This window comes from Seriola aureovittata, chromosome 2, assembly GCF_021018895.1.
Source record: "Seriola aureovittata isolate HTS-2021-v1 ecotype China chromosome 2, ASM2101889v1, whole genome shotgun sequence".
Classification (NCBI taxonomy): Eukaryota; Metazoa; Chordata; class Actinopteri; order Carangiformes; family Carangidae; genus Seriola; species Seriola aureovittata.
Genome location: NC_079365.1, coordinates 9,108,494 through 9,132,363, shown reverse-complemented (window position 1 = coordinate 9,132,363; position 23,870 = coordinate 9,108,494). Strand labels below are relative to the sequence as shown.

Below are 23,870 nucleotides of genomic sequence, written 5' to 3'. Positions count from 1 at the left end.
GTTAACATGATCATGGACTCACAAGGCACGGCGTGTCGGTAGAGGTTGTCTCGGATGGTCTGCTGCAGTTCGTGGTCAGCCGAAGACTTCTGGAAGCGCTGGCTCAGATAATGCTTCAGGTCCTTGTTAAGCTTGCTTCCTGTCATTGTGTACACAAACAGGAAAAATATGGTAACTGCATCAAAACTACTGAAGCAAAAACAAGGCTAGCAGACATAAGAGCATCACATGGCAGTTATAATTCACAGTGGAGTGTCAAATAGTCACACAGTTTGGCTCCCATGAAAAGAAAAATACAAGTTTATCCTGCGACCACAGCAAAGCTAGATGCTGAGTGCATAGCTGTGAATTGTACACTTGCCATTGTCACTTAGAGGGGTAACTGGCTGCAGGCTCTCCCTCTCCAACCAGCCAGGGCTAGCCAATTCTGAGACTGCTAGCGCTGTGGCTAGCACCGCAAACCAGCCCTCCTACTGCTACGCCATCTGGACCTCAGACACACATTAGGCTACTGAAGGGCAGCACGGCTGGAAAGTGTCCGAGTGAGTGTGTGTGTGTGTGTTGTGTGTGTGTGTGTGTTGTGTGTGTGTGTGTGTGTGTGTGTATGTGTTTTTTTCTGAGTGTGTGTCTGTGTCTGTGTGTGGCCACTACAGCGAGTGTCAACATTACATGCATGTGAAAACACAGCACAAACAGTAGGATGACATGAGTAACAGAGCAGAGATGTAAAACACATCCTGTCTGCTGTCACACAAAAGGAAAAGAATTGATAATTTACCTAATGAATATGACAATGGCTTGGTCTAAATTCAATAACAATATTCCTTCAGGCAACAATAAATATCTTATCACGTTCTATAATAGTACATGTCCCATTATTGATTAAACAAACCATTTATCTCCCATCTTTGCTTAGCTGCTGAGACCATTTTTGGTTGTCTTGGGCACACAACCAGTCATAAAAGGCCCTGGATCCTGTTTCCATGGAAACTGTGTGTATGTATGTGTGCGCCTGTATGTGCATGTGTGTGTGTTTAATAAGATGATTGAGATTGCTAGCATAGTACAGAGGAGCATTCTGTACGGTTGGCAGAATAATTGTAGGTTCATATGGTAAAAGATACAATTGAAACACAACAGACACATCCCACAGACATGATATGACTGCTTTTTGTTTTAATGTGTGACCCAACATTTTGTCTGTCATTCATATCAACATGCGTGACAAGAGTGTGGAATGCTAACACTGAATTATGGTCACATTGCTGCTCATCAGATTGTCAAAGTGTGGGTTTGAAGTTGTCAGACTTACACTGAAATATAAAAATGTTAATACAGAACCCGGGTAAAAATCTGTAAAAAGAAATCATGTCAAATTAAAGATAAGTGTTTCTGTTTCTTTATAAAAAATAATTTATGGGATTTTTAATATGATAAAAGCTTCTCAGAAACTCTTCTAAAAAAATATTTAAGTTTCCTTTTTAGGGATTCATTAAATCCAGACCTTTGAAATTATAGTGATTAATTAGACTCTTTGATCATGGCTATTTATTCAACCATAATAAGCCTCATAGGTGATAGTGAATGTGGCAGTTTAGTCAACAGTCTGAGAAGAAAGGTCGAGTCTTCTCCCTGCTGCCTAAGCTCTTCCTGGGAGGAAACTCTGCTCCTGGCCCCGTCCCATCCAGACATATCAGTGTGTTGTAATCCTCACAACAGGTCACAAGCCAACGCTCAGGCCAACAGAGAGCCTAATACACACCCTGATGTGCTCTGGTACACACCAATTACTGGAGAGCAATGGGCATTCCTCGCTAGCAGACCCCCAACTGACCATGTGACCCTGTCTGGGTGCGGGGCTTGAGAAATCTGTAACATGACAAAACTAAAAAACATCTACCAACATACCTATACTCTCTCTTTATTTCTGCTTATTTTGATGAAAACGGTGCAAAACAATGCATTAATGAAAATGAACAGACATCTGTCAAAGGCAGGACAGTGCAAATGATTGAAAAGGTTATCTCTCTCTCCCCTCTGTTTCTGGACACTTTGCAGTAATGGCTGGCTGACATGGGATATTGGGACATCTACTGATCACCACCTGGTGTTAAGAGATTGTATTTGCTGTAATAGTGTAATACAGCGTCTGAAAATTTGGACCCCATGTCCACTGCTCACATAGACCAGGTTGGGACCAACGGCTGACATTCAAAGGACGACTTTGACGCAATAGAAAGTAGTAGCTAATCTGACAATATGTGGATTATGTAGATGATTCTGTCTTCAGGTCAGCCATAAGGGACAGTTTAAGTGTGTAGCCATCCCCACTTTCCTCTCACCTGCACACTGTCATAATCTAAATTCTTGACCCTTTTTTTTTCAATGCATGTTGATGCAAAAAAAAGAAAAAAAAGAGCACTTTTGATTGGCCTGCACTTAAGCGTTGGCTCGACCAAAGAATGCATGAGCTTCACGAGTTAACTCACGTTGTGGCTACCCAACATAATGTGTTGTTGCTGGTCTGAGGTCAAATACCATTCCACCACATTTTCTTTCTCTTTTTCCTCGTTCCTGTCTACGACTTAAAACAACAGCAGACTACTTCGAAACCACTCTCCTTAAGTGGAGCCACAGTGTGTGGATTTCAGTCTTTTGGTTGGATGCAAACCAAGTCTAGATTGGTCCAACCATAGCACAAATACAGTTGACTGTGTTGTCTTAGAGATCAATATTCTGTGAAAGCGCAACCTGCAATCTGTCATCCATCTTATAGACAAGAAGGTCAAAAAGATCACGACTCACCTCCGTTTAACCCTTTAAGGCAGCTAGTTAGCCCCTTCCAACCAGTGCAGAGCATGCTAACACCATAAGCCCATTAACTAAACCCATTAATGTTGCCTTGCACTGTTGTGGTACTGTGTATATAATGATAATTATATCATAGCATGTTAGCTCTGAAACAAAGAAAGGAGACTACTGAGGCTGAAGACTTGGATGTGGACCGACTTGATTAGACCAACTTAAAATACAATATAGACCTGAGATTCACAGCTGAGATTGATTGGCTAAGTTCTGATTCCGGTGCCTCGTCTTGGTCTCATTTACTCCCTTATTTTTTTATCAATATTATTCAAATAACAAATAGTACATTTTTGACACTAAACCGATGACTAAGTCCAGGTGTCTGATCACGTTTGTAGTCCGTTGTTTCATTAACCGATTAGCTGATTTCAATGATTCATAGGCAACAAATAGCAGACATGCAGGCAGCAGGACTGGGTTGGGAGAACATTTGGCCCAGCGGCCACCCACACAAATCCCTCTGCAAACAGATAATTAGAAAAGACATATCCTTCAAACACAGCCCACCTGTTATAGATTTTCTATAAGCCCCCTAAAACAAGCAAGATTTTTGGGAAGGAGACACGCAATCCATGACAGAAGGGAAGTGGGGGTGAAGGGGTTTATGCAAGAGAGAGAGAGAGAGGCAGAGTCTGTTACATAGAGAGAGAACATCAGAGTAAGCCAGACAAAACATCAAAAGAGTTTTAGACAAAGCTGAAATGTGAAAAGCCCCACTACTTTCCAGGCATCGCCCATTGAGCCCACCCCTGCACCCCTCAGCTCTGATCAGCCAGCCAAGGCCCTGCTCAGACATGCAGAGCCAGACATGGCACCAGCCAGACCCTCCGCTGGCAGTTGACATCTGTATTCACAGCATGGAAAAACCAAACTTCACTGAAACTCGATCCTCCTGCTCACTGGGCCACCGTAGTGGGAAAGGAAAGGTTTGACCGATTTCTGCTGACTTGGATGTGGCAGGAGTCGTGGTCTTGTATGGGTCCTTCACGCTCCAGATGAGCAATGTCATTGCATAGTGGAGAGCCCTGGTTAGTTGCTTGATATTCAAAAGCTACAGCTATGTTTATGCTACATAGATGTCTCTGTATGACCTGACTGTTCCAGAAATGAATCTTACTTGTGTGCACAGTTGAAAGGTAGCCGAGGCTGTCAATCCAAGACCTGGGCTAAGGCCAAACTCGAAACTTACTTATGCTTGATTACATTACATTACAGGAAGCACTGTAATGGAAGTTTATATACTGTATGTATGATTCCAGAGGACTATTCACATGAGAAGTTTCTGCTCCTAACGTGTAAGGAAAATATTATCATTTACAATTTTCTTACATGTTCACACAGGACAGAGGTTCAATTCACTCGCTTGCTATTTCCAATTTTTAGTCATGCCAGGCGTCAGTCTTAAGGGATGACAATGTCTGTCCATTCATCTGTCCATCTGTCCACATACTTTGGCCTGGACTGAAGTATCTACTTTGGATAGATTCCCATGAAAGTCCCTTCACATATTCATAGTCTGCAGAGGATGAACCCTACTTAAATTTGTGATGTCCTGACCTCTCCCATATGCCACCATGAAATCATGGTCTCCAAAAGATATTTTGTACAGACATTCATGACTTCCAGGGGATCTATTCCGAGGTGTTTGATCATCACATCAATGAAACATCTCCAAAACTACTGGATGGATTGACATGAAATTGTGTAAAGATATTCATGTCCCCTACAGAATTAATTCTGGTAACTCTGGTGATTCCTTAACTTTTTATCTACCATCATCAGCCATTCGTGCAATACTATACAGTATTTGGTTCATCGCCAAATGACATTCTGATCAGCCTCACCTCACTCAGTGTTTAATGATAGTAAGTGTTAGCATGCTAATACACAAAACGAAGACGCTTTTAGCATGCTGTTAAATATCAGCATGCTGCCATTGTCATTGTGAGCATTTTAAAATGCTGACTTTAGCATTTAGCTAAAAAAAATGCCTAAGTAAAGCTTCACAAATGTTGCAGGTCCAAAAGTTGGAACCACTGATGTGAGTGTGTACGGGAGAAAAAACATGAGCAAGTCAGCCACAGTGATGCAAGTACATTTATAAAAAGCAAGCAAAACCGTTCTGTCAGCTCTGTCAACCATGACTGCTTCCCAACAGAAATGACCTCAACTTCCGCTACATAACGTTCTTCTTCTTCCTCTTTTGAGGTTTATTGGCAAACAATGAATTGGTGCATACAACCAACAAATGGTACGGAGTGTAGACTACATAATGTTCCAAATGCAGGCCAGTTCTCAGAGGGCACTGAGGACGGACTGGCTGCGCACAGGTACCGTCCAGGTGGAAAAGTGACAACAGAGCCACTAACATGACTGTAGCCTCTCACTGTTGTTTAGTTATATTTGAGACAGAAAATAAAACTCTTTGTATTTCGGGTTGTAGGTAACAAAGGGGGCAGTGGTGTGTACTGGATACTATCTACAGGTAGCACTGGTAATAATTACAATGCATGGCATGCCCAGAAATAAATATCCCTATTGGGAAAGGTCTTCTGCAGAGGCATCTGAGTGATGCTCTGACTTCAATCAGCACACTGGGCAATGGGCGATACGATCACCCTCTTAACACAAAGCAACAGACTAAGTAACAAAGCAGAAAACACAGTCATATTCCAGGCTGCCAGCCTGTTTGACAGCCAAGTCAGATTTGGCAGTGTCACCATGTTTGGCTGGGCACTGAATGTTGTATCAATGTAGAATACACAAACAGTCTGGCATACAAGGTAACAAATAACTTTTTTTCCCCCTCCTCTGTTCAATAGTCTTTTTAACATCAAGGGACACATTTCCTAGCAGAAGCTATGATTAGAACTAAAGCCTTCTTTCAGTGGGCTGTTTATTGTTAAATTTAGTTTCTCCAAAGTGGGACATAGTAAAGAAATACACACAGAGACAAATACACTAGTCAATGTCTGTATTTCACATGCATTAAGTTAAATTAATCAGGGGCTGTAAGGTTGTGAGGTGAAAAGCCTCAGAAGCGATCAGGTTTCTGTGATGGTTTCTTTATACAGCAGCAGAATTTCTGCTGGCCTCAAATCACCAGTAACACATATTTGCTAGAAGCTGTAATGTAGATACGGCATTAATCATAATTTTTGCCAATACACATGTGAGTGAGAGTGTTTTCTCCTAGCCTTTAGTAGCAAGAACGAGTGGCTTTCCAATCAATGCCTGTATGAGGCAGTGAAGCTCTAAACTGAGGAGGAAATGCACTCAGATGCTCTAACAATGTATCTGGAAATGGCTTTCATGACATGAGCCACAACTATCTATTTTCTCAGAGCATACCTCTTTTGTAACCAGCTGTTATTTCGCCAATGCAAGGCCATAAGCTCTCCTAATCATATCATAAACAGAACATCATAAAATATGAATTGGAGCTTTTTGTGAAATTGTTCCAGACGTTGCTCCAGAAATAACTAACCACCAAAAGAAAGAAGAAATACAAGAAGGATTCACTGTCTTAGCTGTTCAACAACATGTTATTTTAAACTCCCCAAAGCTGCTGATATGTGTGTATCTCAAATCAGGCACATGAGCGATGGCAATCACTATGGTTCAATCTGCAGTTAAGGCTGGGGAAAAGCACAAAGCACAGAACCAGGTACAGTCGAACCAGTGCATCTATGGAGCAACAAAAACTAATTCTTATCCTCTGACATCTGTTCCTTGTTGAGTCAAGAGAGAAAAACACCAGTTCCAACGCAGTCAGGGTTAAATCTCTGATGCATTTTCAGCCCTGTCTATATGGTTGTGTGTCCTGGAGCTGCTTGCCTGTTTGCTATGTTCCAGATTGCTTTCATTGATCGTCGCTCTCCACACAGGGAAAAGAAATCCTCTGAGGATTCATTTCAGCACGTACAAGGGGCTGCAGGAGACGCGTCAATTTCCCTGCTGCAATCTGACAGTGGATTGAGAGGAGCACATACATATGACTTTTTATGGAACCGTATCTGTTTGTATATGTGTGTGTGTGTGTGTGTGTGTGTGACATTTAAAGTTGGTATGTTTTTCTCTTTTTTAAGAGGCCATTATTTACACAACACGAGCACTTGTCCAATTAGACCAACATCGGCACGTGCCAGCCAAGGACTAGGAAGCTATAAACAACAATACAGTGCCTGCATCATGATTTATGTGGGTGCTAAACACACCGCTGTAAGTTCTGTGTTATTAATATTCTTGTGATGATACCTATATACAGTATGAGCTTCTACGACTACAGCTCCCTCCTGAGAGGCATGTGAATGAGAAAATCCATCATCCAGTGACACGTGGGATGGCTTTGCATTTACTGTCAACAGGTGTTATAGAACAGCATCTGTGGCTTTTACTGCTAAAACTTAAAAGACCTAAAATGTGAAAGACAAAAAGGTATAAATGAACCATTATAGCGTCATTCACATTCAGCTGCAACATCTTCACAGAACAAGAAAAAACAAAGTGAAATGTCATTAACATAAACCAATAAATTAGAGGTTTCCTCGATGCAAACTTTCTCTAAGGCCGGGATCTGCCCAGCTAATGATGTGATTATTGACTGACTGATGCATAAGCCAGTGGGACACGAGTATTTTGGAAGTAATTACCTCTCCATCATGGCCTCTCCTCATTGACAGGCACAGGCACAGGCGGCATTTCAAGACCAATGGGAGTATTAGTCTCCTGTGGCAGGCCAGCTGATTGGCTCCAAGATTTAAAACAGGTCCCCCGGCTAAGAGGGTAGATCAGCACTTTTATACAAAGAGAGGCTGAGAATGGGAGCATAAGATTGTCAGAAAGATAGAAGGAGAGAAGGAAAGAGCAACAGAAAAGTGGAGGATGACAGGAAATTGTATAAAGACAGACTCTTTAAAGGCTCATATGACCAGAAAGTAATGTGTTTACAGTTGCTGAGAAATGTGACGGGGACACTGCAAGCTTAAACCTTCACACACTTCAACTGTCATTTAGCAAAGTGCTTTTCATGTTCAAACAGACAAAGTGTTTTTGAAGACAGCAAAGGGAAGAGCCGGTCTTTAAAACAAAGTCTTTTCATAAGGCAGCTTTCCTTTATAAATGTGATTAAAGCATCAAATGCGTCCAGAAAACAGAATCATTCAATACTCGATTTAATTAATGGCTTATGGAAAGTACTGAATAATTCAAATATGAACAATAAGTTATGAAAGAAGCAAAGCAAGACCTGCTGTCTTTGTTGAAACATGACTATAGTCCACCTATAATTATTACCGCTGCAATTTCAAACATACCAAGACATAATTTTGTCAAATTCTAGTTAGTTATGTTTGAAATATGTATTATTCAAATATAAGAAAGAGCAAGCAACACACTGACAAATGAAAGGCAACTAATTATTTAAATACCCACTTATGCTAGAGAAAATGCTTTTACATCAACACAATGTAGTTGACTTAAATGGCTATTCCACCTATTTACATTTCATATATTTGGGGGACTTGTGAGAGACACATTACATGTAATACAATACAATTTTATATCCTTTTAACTCTAGTATGGGTCAGGCTCCAAAAACACTGGATCCTAAACTTTCAAGTCTAATATTATCTTTCATTGAACCCAGCAAACCTGGAAATGTTCACTTCTTTTAAACTTCACATCCCCAGTTTGTAAACCTGGAAGTCTCATGGCCAATCTGACAAAACCCAGATGACATCATCAGGGTTTTTTTTTTTGTTTTTGTTTTTGTTTTTTAAATCTCCTCCAGAGGCACAAAAGACATAATGCAACTGTTTTCATCAGCTGAGTAAAATTCCTTGTGACAAATAAACTGATATTCACATGTGAAATTGGTGAAATTCCCCTTTCACATAACATCATGTATAAATTTAAATGTCATATCCTAATTTCATTTATACAAGACGCCAACAGACACAGGCGCCATCCACAGAAACTCAAAGACTAAGAACCCAGTAAAAGAAGCCTATCCTCAGTGAAGCCGTGAAACAAGGCAATCCAAAGCAACAATGTCCCACTAAAATATAAATCAAACAAAGATCATCTGCAAGTTACCACCAAAGCTAAAAATATAAACTGAAGACTGACTATTACAAACATACCACTAAGCTCAAAATTTCCCTGTTTATTAGGCCTTTACAGTAGTGAGATGTATTACCATAATATCTACTGGCCTCTCTCCACCCCTATTCCATTTCACGGCAAGATAAATGGGCAACTGCTGGGGTGTAATCAGAAGCAGTGTGCTACGTCACCCCAGGCCCACAGCGGGGTAACACAACACTGACAGACCAACCACTGGTCACAGACAGGGGAGGGAGGGCAGGAGAGAGTGAAGGAGGAAGGAAAAACATAAACAACGGGAGGAAAGATGGAGAAATTAAATCCAGCGGAGATGTGGATGTTAGAAGCAAGGGGGTGCTGGCTGAACAGAGATTCCACAGGTGAAACAAAGGCGAAAGGCAGGAAAGACATGGACAGAAGGTAACAATGAATGAATGACAGATTAAAGAGAGAAGGTCAATCAGGGGCTGATGAGGAAGGTTAAGTGTAAGTGAGTTCATATTTGAGACAGCATGTTCCTTCTGTCCGTCTACAACTGCATAAGCGGCTGTTGGGACTCAATGTCTTTATCAGAGATTTTCTGCGCTGGCCACATGGGGAAGAGACCGTTCTTCTCTATGATTAGAGTGGGGTCTGTCACAGCCCGCCTCACCTCGGGGCCCAGGGCAAGCTCATTAACTCTGCCACCAGGGGGCATATGTCACTCAGGATCATTAAGTGTGAGGGACAGTGTGTACTGCGTGTGTGTGTATGTGCACTTATAATGATTACATAAATGAAGTTAACATTGATTTCCATAGCAGCTTTCACAGTCTCATCAATTCAGTCGTTTGAGCTGATCTGAGCTGGCGGCACGCTGAACTCAAAGAGGTGAAGCAACTTCAAGTCATTTAAATCGTTTGGTCTATAAAATGTCACACAGGAGAGGGGCCCATCTCGATTTCACAGAGCTCTCCGTCTCTCTCAGCCCGACTGGTCCACTCAAACGGCCGCACATGATGAGCCGGGTTCTGTTCAGCGTTTCTACGTGTTAGGAGGAAAATTTCCCTCTGTCACAAAGTGCTTGCTCATGGTGGAATGTTGGGTCTCTAAATAATATTTATCCAGTACAGTCTAGACCTGCGCAAATGCCCCGTCGTACCTTCGGTTATGATTTTTTATAAATAACACTGACGTCTGTGGCAACAGGAGACAGAGCTGGTCGTCTACCAAACAGAAGGTTAGTAGTTTGATCCCTGGCTCCTCCAGTCCACATGTTGAAGTGTCCTTGGGCAAGATACTGAACACCAAATTGCCCACGATGTATCATAAGTGTGTGAGTGTGTGTGTGTGATAGAAAAGTGCTAAATGTATAGAAAAAGTGCCGTGTGAATGGGTGAATGTGGTTTGTAGTGTAAAGCGCTTTGAGTGGTCGACAAGCTTAGAAAAGGGCTACATCTGCATTTACCCTTGACTTGATGTATCACATTTATTATGAGTTGACATTATGAAAACTCATGTCAGGCTTGAAATGTGGCTAATGTCAGTTTAAGGTTTTCTCTCATTTTCATCCCATCTGTTTCTCATTCTCTCTCATCCTTTTCTTTTTACCTACTTCTCCTCTTACGTAATTCCTTACTTAACCCCCTTTCCATTCTTAAATCCTTATTTCCTTCCCTCAGCCACACCCTTCAGAGCTGTCAACATCCAACTCTAGTCATCTACTTCCATCCATCCATCTATCTCTCCATCCATCACTCCATTCGTCTCCCTTCATGCCTTGAGAGGGCATGACTGACCCACTTTCTCTGCCCCCGTCACCCTGTCACCCTGCTGACTCAAGATGCGCTCAAGATGTGTGAACGCACAAATACAGACATGCAGCCGTGCTCATGCGGATGAATACATTTGGCAACACATGCATACAAAAGGGACACTCAAACACACTACATCTGCTCACTGATCTAATTTTAGAAACAGAATGGGAACACACACACAAACACACACACACACACACACACACACACACACACACACACACACACACAGACACACACAAACACAAACACAAACCAACATAAACAGACATAGAGGGAAGAAAACACTTAAATGTGCATCTTTTCCTCTTGTATGACAGAACTTAATGAACAGAAAATGAACACAAATGCGTCACGGTGTCCGCTCCTTGCCACCAACCTTGTGTGTCAATCTTTAATCCATAGTCATAATGTTTTATCAGGATAGGAGGTATTGCCTCCTCTGGACACATACAACCAAAGTTAAATCAAGCCAACAAAACGCAAAGATCCAATTCAAATCTACATCCACATGTACATGTACACTGTACAGAAGATGTGTGTGTGTGTTTCAGGGTTGTGGGCTAACGGGGCAGCAGTCACCACTGGTTACGTCTACAGTCGTTTCTGGGTCAGCATCAGACAACACTCATCCAGCACTGCATCCCTTAACAGCTGACTCCAGGCCAGACATGGAGGCACACGCACACGCACACACACACACGCATGCATGCATGCACGCACGCACACACAAACAAACACACACGCACACACACACACACACACACACACACACACACACACACCTACACACACGATACCACAATTGTAACACTAAATTACAACCAGCAGGGGCAGATGAGTATGAAGGGTGCACTTGGTATTAACAAGACATTTACTGAAAACTCAATGTAACTCATTTACATAGCAAAGTAATGTAAACGAATACATGAATTAATTCAAATATGAGGAACTATCTTAATCTGAAAGAAAAACCCAACACACTGAGACATACCTTTGACCTATGAATAAATTGCATGCACCGAGACACCCACAAGTCATATGGCAAGCAAACCTCTTAACACATAAACACACACACACTTGATGAGCCTGGAAAAAAGATTTCATGCATCAATTACTCCACATTGTACTTCTGTCTTTACATTCATGTCTTGCAAGTGCATATGTCTATATGAGGCTGTATGCATGTGTTGTGCCATGTGCTGTGCGTGAGTGTGTCCACTGCCATGTGAACAGGAGCACACACGTATTTTAATATCGGCTATAGTTAACTACAGTGTCCTAACACCATAGCATGATGAGCGAGATGAAGCCCAGTGAACCATGGGAAGAGCTCTGTACGTGTTAGAGAGTTAGAGGGCGAAAATATTGTGTGTAAATAGGTTTTTCTGCTCCTTCTGATAAAGTGAACACACTCGTTCACACACAGGCAAGAGAATGTGCAGAATCAGCTTGCACGCATGCACACGCACACACACAGACATGTTCATCACTCTCTCAAACTCCAGAGTATTACAACAGCGGCTCAGGTTGGAGCGGGCCCAGGTCCGAGGACCAGGCTGCCAGTTCAAGGCCTTAATCCACGGGGTGGTGACGGCACACTGACGGGCAGACACACCTCCCTCTCTGCTTTCACACAGCCGCTGCCTCGACTGTGTCACAGCATGCAAAGCAATGCTTCTTAAGAAGGCAAACATCTGCTTTGTGTGTGTGACTGACGCTGGGGGACACAAAATCGTTACATAATTCAAATTCAAATGTGGAAGCTCTGTTTGCATTTTCATTAAAAAGGAATAGTTCAACATTTTGGGAAGTATGCCTATTCACTTTCTTTAGCCAAGAGGTGGATGAGAAGATTGGTACCACCCTCATATCTCTATGAATCGCAGTCAGCAGCCCGTTAGCTACCTGAGAGCTGGCCTGCACAGCAGCCCACTAATCAAGATGTGATATCTTATTTGTGTAGCAATGACAAGCTGCAGGTTTAGGTGGAGAGGTGGTGGGTGATACAGTGAACCATTTCTTGGCCTAAGAAGCCCCCCAACCCTCATTGTCACTCATAATACTAAGCAAATGAAAGGCTTCAGCTTTATGTTTATTGGATATGAGAACAATATCAATTTTCTCAGTTAACTCTCTACGAGAAAGTGAACAAGCATATTTCCCAAACTATTGCTTTAAATTTTTTCAGTTTGAATATGAAAATGCAAAGTCTGTTTCACATTGATTATTTTCTTTCACGTCTCTCTTTTAGTACTCTTTCTTTCTCTTTCTGTCTTTCTTTATCTCTTTCTTTCTTATTGGTTATACTTTTTTTGGCAATAATGATATGTTGAAAATGAAAATGAATGTTGACAGGTTTCATTTTAATTTTGTTGTAAATGATATGAACAAAAGTGGTAAATTAATCCAAATTTGATATAATGATTTTAATATTGGTGATTGTGAACTTTCACACATTTTTTGTTTCTTGACTTGGATGCCTTCTATTTATTCTACTATGGAAGATTTGAAATAATATAGTGAAATACAATACAATTAGTTATGTATGTGTTTCCTTTTTCTGCCTTCTTAATAGCAGAGTGTGCTTTTGTCACTAGTTTGCAGGAAATCAGAACAGAGAAGTGAAGCAAACGATCTACCATAGACACACGGATGTGTATTTTCTCATTAACCTGGTACTATTATAGTAAGCTAGCAAGTAAAGCTGAGTGAATGCCACTGAATTTTTTCTGAACCACAAAAATAAATTAATTTAATGTATTTTGGGGAGAAGGACACATCGGCCTCACTCAGCCTGGTAAGAGCAGAGAGGAGCACAGAGCAGTGTGTCACTGAGCCATGGGAGAATGTCAGCCAAAGATGAGGATGAAGCTGAGTGTGGAGCACGGCAGGCCTACACTCCAGACAGACAGACAGACGGACAGACGGACAGGCAGACAGGGGATCAGCTGGCTAGGAACCGGCAGCCAATAATCACTGTCAGCAGCCCGCATTGTACCAATCACGTGCCTGAACGTAGCCATGCAAATGTACACAAACTCCAGGTTCCTCAGTCACACGCCACCACCATTTCAGTTCACTGACATAAAAGTGCAGCGAGGCTTACTGACCAACTTACTCCTAAATAGTTTTAAAAACAGGCAAACTGTGTAAAAAGCTCCATGTTTGGGAGTCTGATTAAATGCCACCCTTCAGGACGCCATTTAAAAATAAAGGGAAACTGAAGTGAGCCAAAGGCAGAACCATACATGCCAAGCAGTCACCACTTCTGATGTGTCAAGAGCAGGTCTGGAAAAAGCTGAGGATGCTGAACTACAGGGCAGCTATTTTCTGTCAGCCATTCATCTGTAATAAAGAGGAGGAGTAATTCTAGATATCTGGGAAATGACAACTAAAGGAAGGCGTGGTGGTTGAGGCCTAAACTGCAACTTTCATAAGCACAAGTTTCAGGTCTGATTTTCCTTTGTGGAGTGTAATGAGTGGAAGAGAGACTGTCAGGGGGACGTTCCAAACTGGATCTGATGAGGCAGAAGAGCTCAGTTGGAGGTGGATAGAGGCAGGTGAGGGTGAGAAAGAAGCAAGGTGAGTGAGAATGGTAAAAGAAGAAAAGCTGTAGGAGCACAAAAGCAAGGGAGGAATATTGTATATGAGGATCTACAGGTTTAAATGAGACAAATTTGAGCGGGTAAAACTGCAGGGAGGGGCACACGAAAAGAGGGGAAGGGGAAAAGGAGGGAGTGAGGGCAGTAGGAAGGCATGGAGGCCTGGCAGAGTGCCAGGGCAGGGAGTGTGCCACAGATGTGCCCCCACCACCCCGGGTGGGAATGTGCTGAGTGGACAGGAACGCCCTTTTCACACACACACACACACACACACACACACACACACACACACACAAGCTCCACCAGCTCAGCTCTCATTTAGCCAAAGTCACCAAATACACTGGACCACCCAAGCAACTGCACAGTTTACAGAGACCCTATACAATCACGGTGTAAAGTGTTTCTCAGGCTTTATTGGCTCGTCGTAGGCAGATCTGTCGGGTTTGATTCAAACTCATTCATTCTGAGTATGGGCTCAGCTTTTTGCCTCCAAAACTCTTGGTAAACTTTTCATTATTCATTTCATCTCCCTCTACTGAGCATACTGGATCATCAATGATCAATGGTATAGATTTTTCCCTTTTTACTGAGTTGCATAAGAAATGGCCTCGAACATTTAACTGTTCTGTCACCTGTTGATCCTGTGCAGCAAAGCACAACCGACACTGTGGTTAAATCCTCAGCAGAGCCAGCAACTGAGATATGTATCAACTTTACAAGCATGAAAATGTATATGCCTTCAAATGAAGTGCTCAGCAGATGTCAGGATAACAAGTCTATCACCATCTATGGGTAAATATGACAGGTAGCTCACTGTACTCTTCCATGCGCTTAAGGTACGAAAAACGTGTCCACAAGTCATATATCCATGAGTGAAAATTGCTTTGCAAAACTGCTCTTTTCCTTCAGAAGACCCCCCCACCCCCACTCCCCCGTGAGCTTTATCATGCTGCCGCTTCACGTTAGATTTATCCACGGTCCCTTTGGTGAGCAGTGAAAGCTGGGTCCTTACTGTGGCTCTGGATTTTTGGGAGATCAGAGGAGCGGAATGGAAAATGTACTAAACGTCAGTAATGGTGACACAGCGAGCTTGGTTGCGGTGAGCGCTCAGGGCTCAAGGGATTGTGGGCTGTAAAATGGGGTGAGGGGAAAAAAGATGTCGTCATTTTCACAAGGAAAAAAAAAAATCCATCTGGCTTCCACCTCAGTGTTTTTCTATGTGTATGACAAGACTCTGCACCTGTCCACCTCTCAGTCGCCCCCGACACCTTGTTGTATCACTGTATTATCACCATTGTCAGGCTTCTGGTATGCAGACAGACACAGTTCTCTACTGTTTAAATATTATTGTAAACCCCCACTGAACAGACAGCAGTGCGGAAATATCTGCCTCATTCCTCATCTTCATGACTTCCTCTACTCTTCCGTCGACAATTTGTGGAATAATGGAAATTCCACGTTTTTATTCCTGTCATGGCAGGTGGGTGAAGGGACGTACACTTTGCTGAAAAACAATCTTCTTGCAGAGGGAGAAAAGGGCAGATATTCATTATAGTATATGTGCACAAAATGCAGAGAGAAGGGACTACTTTTCTTACCTGATCGAAGAAAGGGCATCATCATCATCATCGAGCAGCATCAAGAAAACCAGGATCATGAAAGAGAGAGAGACAGAGAGAGACGAAAATGTTAGAAACACTGCAGTCAGGATTTGCTCAGTTTACATAAAGACTAAATTTCTAACTGAGCCCGGGAGCAAATCAAGAAATGGACAAATTGGACCCGAGACAAAGAGAGAAATGAGATACGTTCTAAGCCTCTGGATCAATACACTCCACATTCTACATGCATTTTGCCTAAACACGCCTCCTCAACTGACTGATGTGCTGACTCTGATGCTTGGCACCCAATAATCGCTTTCACAGACAACACATCAACTCAGGCTGCTTCCATATCAATAAGCTCTAGTAAAATCCATTGAAAAGGCCACCTTCAGCAAAACTGCTTTGCTAAACAAAGGGTACAGAGAAAGTTCTAAACTGAGATGACACACACGGGCACAGCTAAAGCTTGCTCTGTGTTCTGGCATAACCAATATCTGAAAAGCGAAATTATAAGAGGAGAATAGGTGATTAAGATCCCATTACAAATCTAGCGAGAATCTAGCCAAAGTAACCCAAGACGAATACTTCAATACAGGTTTTGCGTTTAACACCGTCACAACGTGCCTTCACCACAGATCCTGGCAAGCCTGAGGAGCCACAGATGAAAATGTGGGTCGTGGTGGAAAATGACTTTGTTTTAATTAGTTGGTGGAGGCTTATGGTGTTGGTGTTAGAGCTCATGCTAAGTCCTGGGCGCAGTCTGAAGCCTTAACGATAACTCGGGCAATGTGCGGGAGCCAGACCCAAAGCTAACATTACACAGAGCAGAGGCTGCTGAGGCTTACAGGCGTGTTTACCTTGGAGGCTGACTGGGCAAATGGAGAGGTGTAACTCAGTACTACTCTGCACTCATAAAAGCTCAAGAAAGACTCACCAGCACTGATAAAACACAGCAACACACACCTTGGCATGAACATGTCCACCCAAAACAAAAAACAAAACAAAAATAGACCTAAATATCAAGTTGCACAGAGCAGATGCATCACACACACACACACACACACAAATGCCAGCTGCCATTTACTTTATAAAATCAAAACTTGAAGACAAGGTTTCTTTCTCACACATCTCTCCTCTTGAATATTCAACCATTGTCAAACTCAGACAGAAATAAATCACAATTGTTCTAAGGTTCACTGAAGTCCTGCTTTGCTTTTCAGAGGTGTTAACAAGACATACGTTTGTGTGTTTGTGTGATTATTTCAACCAAAAGCACCTGCTTGAAACTAGTACGTTTCTATTTATGTGGCTCTACAATCTGTTCGGGTCAGAGAGCAGTTTGTGCGCGCATGTGTGTAAACATGAGATACTGATAAACAATACATCACTGTACTATTCCCCTCGTTAATTCATCACAAAGTCATTTGATGCTAAAACAAATATAAAAAGTGAGAGAAGAAACGGAGCCAGAAGCAGTTGGTTTGGAGTGAAAGTGGATTTTAAAAACACATCACAGCATGTGTGCCGAACTCCACTACCTCTAAAAACAAAAGCGCACATGCCAGAGAAAGAAAGAAGATGTCAAATATATTTAAACTCGGTGGCTATTTTGTAAAAATTATTTTACGAAAACCTTCTGTGCTTCTTCCTTTCCTTCTAATGTATACCATGGCAGGTTTAATCTGTCAACATGAATCTGCTGATAAAGCTGACAGCTGACACCTCTCACATCCACTTAGAAGGGGTAAACAAAAAAAAAAGACCAAACGCAGGAGGACGGAGAAACATCTGATCTGGAAAGGTAAGATCCATGTTGATGAGAAGACATAATGAGCGTTTGTGAGTGAACGCTTGTTGGTGCAATTAATAATCTTCAAAACTGGGGCGTGCTTGCCATTTCTGCCTGCTCTGAAATGGTGCATCATTTATCATTGATTCGGAGGGGAAAGCAATCTTCCATCGCAGGAGAAATAAATCCCCCAGCAACTGTGGGTGGGCAGGTAAGCCCAAATGATGATGCTGACTTGTAATGAGAAAGACACAATGAGAGAGAGAGAGAGCGAGAGAGAGAGAGACAGAGATGAGACGTCAGATGTAAGTCTGAACTAGTCAGTGGTTTGAAATCTTATCAAAATGCTGCATTACAATTTAAGTGAAGGGTTTCACACAGACGACAACAGAACACAAATGATCAATAAAACAAACTACAGTCCTCCGCTCGGCTTCCATCTAAACAGTCAGGGCAGCCCTCCACTCACAGGGAGGGAGAAACAACAACCTCCCCCCACACACACACACACACACACACACACACGCACACACACACACACACACACACACACACACCCCTCCATCCCTCCATCCCTCCATCCCCCCACCCTCTCTCTCTCTCTCTCTCTCTCTCAAATACTTACACATACATTTTCTCGATCATTTCTTCGGTCTTGCTGATGCAGTAGAAAATTTGGTAATGAGAAGTTGTGAGATTGTAAGTGTGTGTGTGTGTGTGTGTGTGCACAAGAGGGAGAGAGAGGGAGAGAGAGGCTCTGTTGTTGGTACCAGTGTCAGCTCCAGCTGCTAACTGACAGGACGGGGCAGAGTGAGTGTTCAGCCTTTAAGCAACTCGGTTATTGTCACGTTTAAATAAAATGTTATTTAATAATGATCAAAACTGGGAAGATTTTAAATTACATTCATATTCAATTCTGTTTAGATTAAAAATGACCAAGTAATGTTGGTTAAGTGGCAGAATCACATATGTCCAACTCATTCTGAACTACATGAATACTACTGACTCTGAAACACAAATTTCTACCTGTATGCATGTATAAATAAATCATAATTATGCCTGCATTTAGAAAACATTGGCAGTTCAGTTTCCGCTGAAGTTCATCAGTTTCTGTTTACACTGATGATTGCCTAGCAACTGATTTACACTTTAATTTGAAACTAGTAGTAGTAGTAACTAACTTTGCACACAAACTAGGTTTAAGCCAGGTTCATGAACAGCTGGCGCAGCCCAATCCAGGAGCAGTGGGGGGCAGACACTATAAAAACTGCTTATAAGCTACTGGACATGTACATTTACATCATAACCAACCATAAACAACCATCACAACATTTCACCAAGTTGATTTAAACCCAAACCAAACAACCCAGAATCAGTTCTTCAGTGTAAAAAGTGGAAGGCATGATGAATGGCTGATGTGTTTAGCTCAACACAATAAAGCTTTTCACAACCTTTTGTATCATCTGACATAGTTTGCACCCAAAAAAACAGGAGATATTTGGAGCATGACTTGTTTGAAATGTTTGGAAAATAGTCAAGTGAGCATATGGCAATCTGGTGACAAACGGCCTCTGTAATAACATGTAAGGGCAGTACTTAAAACTCTGTTTACAAGAACCGAAACAAAAATAGTTTGGATGAGGAAAGACACAAAGAAACAGACCCAGAGGATATTGGGTGAGGAACAAGAGGAGGAAAGAGGAGCAGGAACGCAGAGAGGATATGAGTCAGAGAGGAGGGGAGGAGAGAGAGGATGTCAGGAAAGGGGGGAGGGGTGCAGACAATGAGAGAAGAGATGATAAGAGAAGAGAAGAGAAGAGAAGAGAAGAGAAGAGAAGAGAAGAGAAGAGAAGACTCACGGTTCCTCCCCTTCACCAGCCTCCATTTACCCCTTGCCCCCTCCTCCTGCTTTTAATGGATAGCTCAGAGATAAGGACCAAAGTAGAAACTGTCTAGAGAGAGAAAAAGAGAGATTCATCTGTCCCTAAATGAGATCTTTGCTGTGCACTCTGAAAGAGAGAGCAAGAGAAACACAGAAAGAGGCAAGAGAGGAAAACAGAGATAGCATGGCAAACCAGCGCAGCTAGTCCTGGTTCACTTCCATTACTGCAATCACATTATCTGCTCCATCGACTGTCGATGCAAACACAAGAACAACATCTTTCCCGAGTGCTTTTAAGTCTGTATTGGGAAAAAAGAGGTTGAAAAAAACTGGAAAAACTAAAAACTTTGCAAAAGCTGTTTTCTTTTGTGTTGAAATCTTTCAACCAAGCACCATTAAGGAGGAGAGAATTAGTTTCTATTTATATGCAAATGAGCTTCAATCAGTGACAGCTCATTGAAAGGGGTGAATGCAGCGAGGTGTGGCTAACCTCAAAATCCACTAGAGAACTGTTTTACTGTGGACGGCTGCAGCTTGTGTGAGTGATGGGAGATGAAGCTGAGCGCACGGTGAGGGAGTGTGCTCTCTTTCATCAGAGAGAATGTGTGATCCAGACCAACTTGGTTTATAATCTTCCCCGTGGTGGACGAAGACAAAGGGTAAGGCAAAAGCGTAACGTATGGCTACAGTTGAGTGAATGCAGGGTCAATGAGGAAGGTGCATCATTTGCTGATGTTTTGTAGTTGGACAACAAGGTTCAATTAGTGACAGTTGCATAATCCACCCATATGTTGAAGAAAATTTTAAATGTATATTTCAAGGCTATAAATATTAATTTATAACCAATTAATCAACACTTAATACAAACATAGTATTTAGTATACGTCTAATTTTTATAAAAATCTCAATGAGATGAAGCCTTTCAAACACAACATTGGTTTATAATCCACCTAAACAAACCAGCCACTTAACCTTTCTGATATAATCGTGCCAAGATAATGTTCACCAACGGGGCGCACCGGGTGGAGCGCGTGCCACATGGACTTGGTCCTGACCGCAGCAGCCATGGGTTTGAGTCCGGCCCACGGCCCTTCGCTGCATGTCATCCCCTCTCTCTCTCCCTGACCTTCCTGTCTATCTCTCACTGTACTATCAAAAATAAAGACAAAAATATAAAAAAATATAACAAAGATAATGTTCACCACCTTGCGTGTGATGACAGCTTATGTTCCACTAGAGGAAGTGTCAGTGGAAAATAGAGAGCACGTAACTGCACTTGAGCTGAGAGAACAGATGAAAATGCAATTAGTGAATCAACAGAGAATTAATCAGCCACTGTTTGGACAATCGGCTGATTGTTTAAGTGTTTTTTTTGTTTGTTTTTTTGGTTTTTTTTAAAGGGAACTCCCTGCTTCAGTTTTCAAATCGTCAAAATTGTAGAGTAAACTGAATATATTTGGGTTCTGGACAGTTTGTCAGAGAAAACAAGTATTCTGAAGGAAATAACTGGCAGAATAATCAATAATGAAAATAATGGTCAGCTGAAGAACCAAACTCCACCAAGGCTGGACAAACCTCTAAACTTGTTATTTTATCACACCACATTTAGACGTTTTAATCTTAACATCATGCATCTGGATTCACATCTGCATCAAAATACACACAGTGAGAGGCAGTCACAAGATACATATGTCATATCCAAACTTTCCAAAGTTGTGTTTTGAAAAAATAGACTGAAAACTTCCCCCTCCTTAGTATAGGAAAAAACAACATGGTTATATAATACACTTTTGCAGATTGTGTTATTTTGAGTTTTCTCTCTACTTTTCACAATGAAGCTTCTACTGTTTTATAAAAAAAAAAAAAAGGCAACCCTGCAAGGATATGGAGATCTGGGCTTTCTGAAGTTGATCATATTTGTATAATTTTGTATACTGAACAAAACTTTCTATAGCGTCCATTAGATAGAAAAAACTTGGCCGAGCTGAAAGGAAAGCCTTGTTTAAATGAATATGGAGATTGTATTGTATTGGTTTGTGACCCTCTATAACAGCACTCTAATCAATCACACTGCTCTTCATTTCCCTAGCAAACGAGCATTTGCATAACCCTAGCGTACAAGATTTAATTGCTGATTTATTGATGACCCACAGCACTAAAACAAGTCATCATTGATTCTTTATGAACCCCAAACTATCAAAAACATAAAAGCACAAATCTTCATTAGCTAATTGCACCTAATTTAAGTACTCGGGGTGGTTTTAGCATAACTTAGGAAAAGACATGATCAGACCTACATGATTTGTATTTGTAGACACAGATATCTACTGTAACATATCTGTAGAAATGTCTAGTGAAACTGATCTTTACTCAGCAAAATGAGCATCGCTCTCACCCAGTGATTCCTGTTCCATCAAGTGACGTATGTGAATGATGTGACTAATGAAAAACAGATTAATCACTTCCTTGAAGTATGCAGACTGCTATCGCTTATGAAGCACCAGCTACATGTTTTCTGCTTAGTCACACACTGAGTTTCCAGTAAAACCTGCTGGACAAAAAGTTTTCAGCCAACAGCCAATTAAAGCTGTACCTCAGAGGGCACACAGTAGGCACACAATACTATATACATTAAGAGATACCGGTGTTCTTACTGCACAATACATTGTCAAATATTCCTGGGAATACAAAATTGCAAGGCCAGCACACTGCAAACAAATGGCATGAAAGTCTTCCTTTTTTTTTTTTTTTTTTTTTTTTTTTTACTGCGAGTGGCCAAGAGAGACTCAACCTCTGTAACCATGACAAAAGGTTCTCACCATTTCTTTTTAGTGAGCCATTCAGGACCACAGGACACGCAGAGGATTTCATAACATCACAGCATGCAATCCCCCATTACAGCTAACCAGAGCTGAAGTCAATAGCAGCACTTTACGGCGGAAGACTGCAGGGAACTCTGAGGGGAAATTGTGCCTGATGACATAAATGTAGGAAAAACAAACACAGAGAAGGAGTGGGTAAACTTAATGATCTGGGTTTGACTCCCCCAGGAGGTAAAAGAGGTGTGGGTATACTATGTGTTTGTGTGTGCGAGTGTGTGACGATCAGTCCTTCTGCAGCGTCTCATTTGTGCATGCGTGCATGATAAAGTGTGCATTCCAGACGACTGAGGAGAGAAGCACTCTGAGGCAAGTTGACGCACAATGACAGAGATGGAGCGAGTTTGAGTCGTACACCGTTAAACCACATTACAACAATTAGTCAGCAGCACCCCACCCCTAAGCCACCTCCCATAATACCCCCCACCCCTCCCTTCCCCCTTCTCACTCCCCCTGCAGCAGAGTCTGTACGCAAGGCTGCTGAACTAGAAACAGTTCTCCAAACTCAATGTCCAGATTAACCCCTCGCCTACTTCAGCTAACAATGGTCAGACGATCATGCGCCGCTATCCTGTAGTCTCGTACTTGCTTTAGCATCATCGCTGCAACATCTGTCCTTGCCTCTTCCAAATATGCTCAGATACTCCTTATTGGTTCTATTAACTGTGGAGCAAAATGTGCCCTGAAAAAGCAGAGAACCGCTGCCCTAACACACCACAGTAGAGCTTTCAAGGATTTAACTTCAAAGAAAGGAACAATGTGATGATTAAAAAAAAAAAAAAAATCTGTTCAGCCCTTTGGAGGAATTTCAATAAGCCACTCCCCTACAGAGTCATAAGGACTGAGAGCTTTTCATGGAATATGCGGGAGTGTTCCTGGCACATCATGTGAGGAAAGTTCATCATTTTGAGGGGCAGTATTTGTTTGACTTTGTTCAACTGAAACAGTGGATGAAGTCGAGGAACTCACTCCTCACACGTACCTGAAAATCTACACATTATGTGCCCTTTATGGCATTCCTCACAAGTTCACAGTTCAACTTAGTGTCATTAAAAACCCATTGGGCCTATTAATGATCATTTAGCTATAACCCTGTACAGTGTGTGTAATGATGTTAATGAGCTTTTGAACTGGCAGCTCCAGAGCCCGGAGCAGCAGCGGCTCAATAACTCAAAGATAGACTGATAAATGAATCAACAAGTCGCGGCGGACACAGCGTGGGGGCGTGCAGGAATCTGTGAGTGATTAATCGGGCAGCATTAGCAAGACATCAGCACGATGGCCTCGGTGCCCGCTCCCCACCTCCTGAACCTCTGGATTCCTGTGAAAGCTACTGAGCTGGAAG

The 23,870-nt window shown here is 42.0% G+C and overlaps 1 protein-coding gene across 1 annotated transcript in view; it reads right to left on the bottom strand.

Moving 5' to 3' along the window:
• Positions 1–23,870, bottom strand: part of magi1b (membrane associated guanylate kinase, WW and PDZ domain containing 1b) — a 133,075-nt gene that overhangs the window by 75,411 nt on the left and 33,794 nt on the right. Inside the window, exon 2 of the mRNA XM_056391656.1 lies at positions 23–139. Within this exon, the coding sequence (XP_056247631.1) occupies positions 23–139 (117 nt within the window). The remainder of the gene's footprint in view (positions 1–22; positions 140–23,870) is intronic.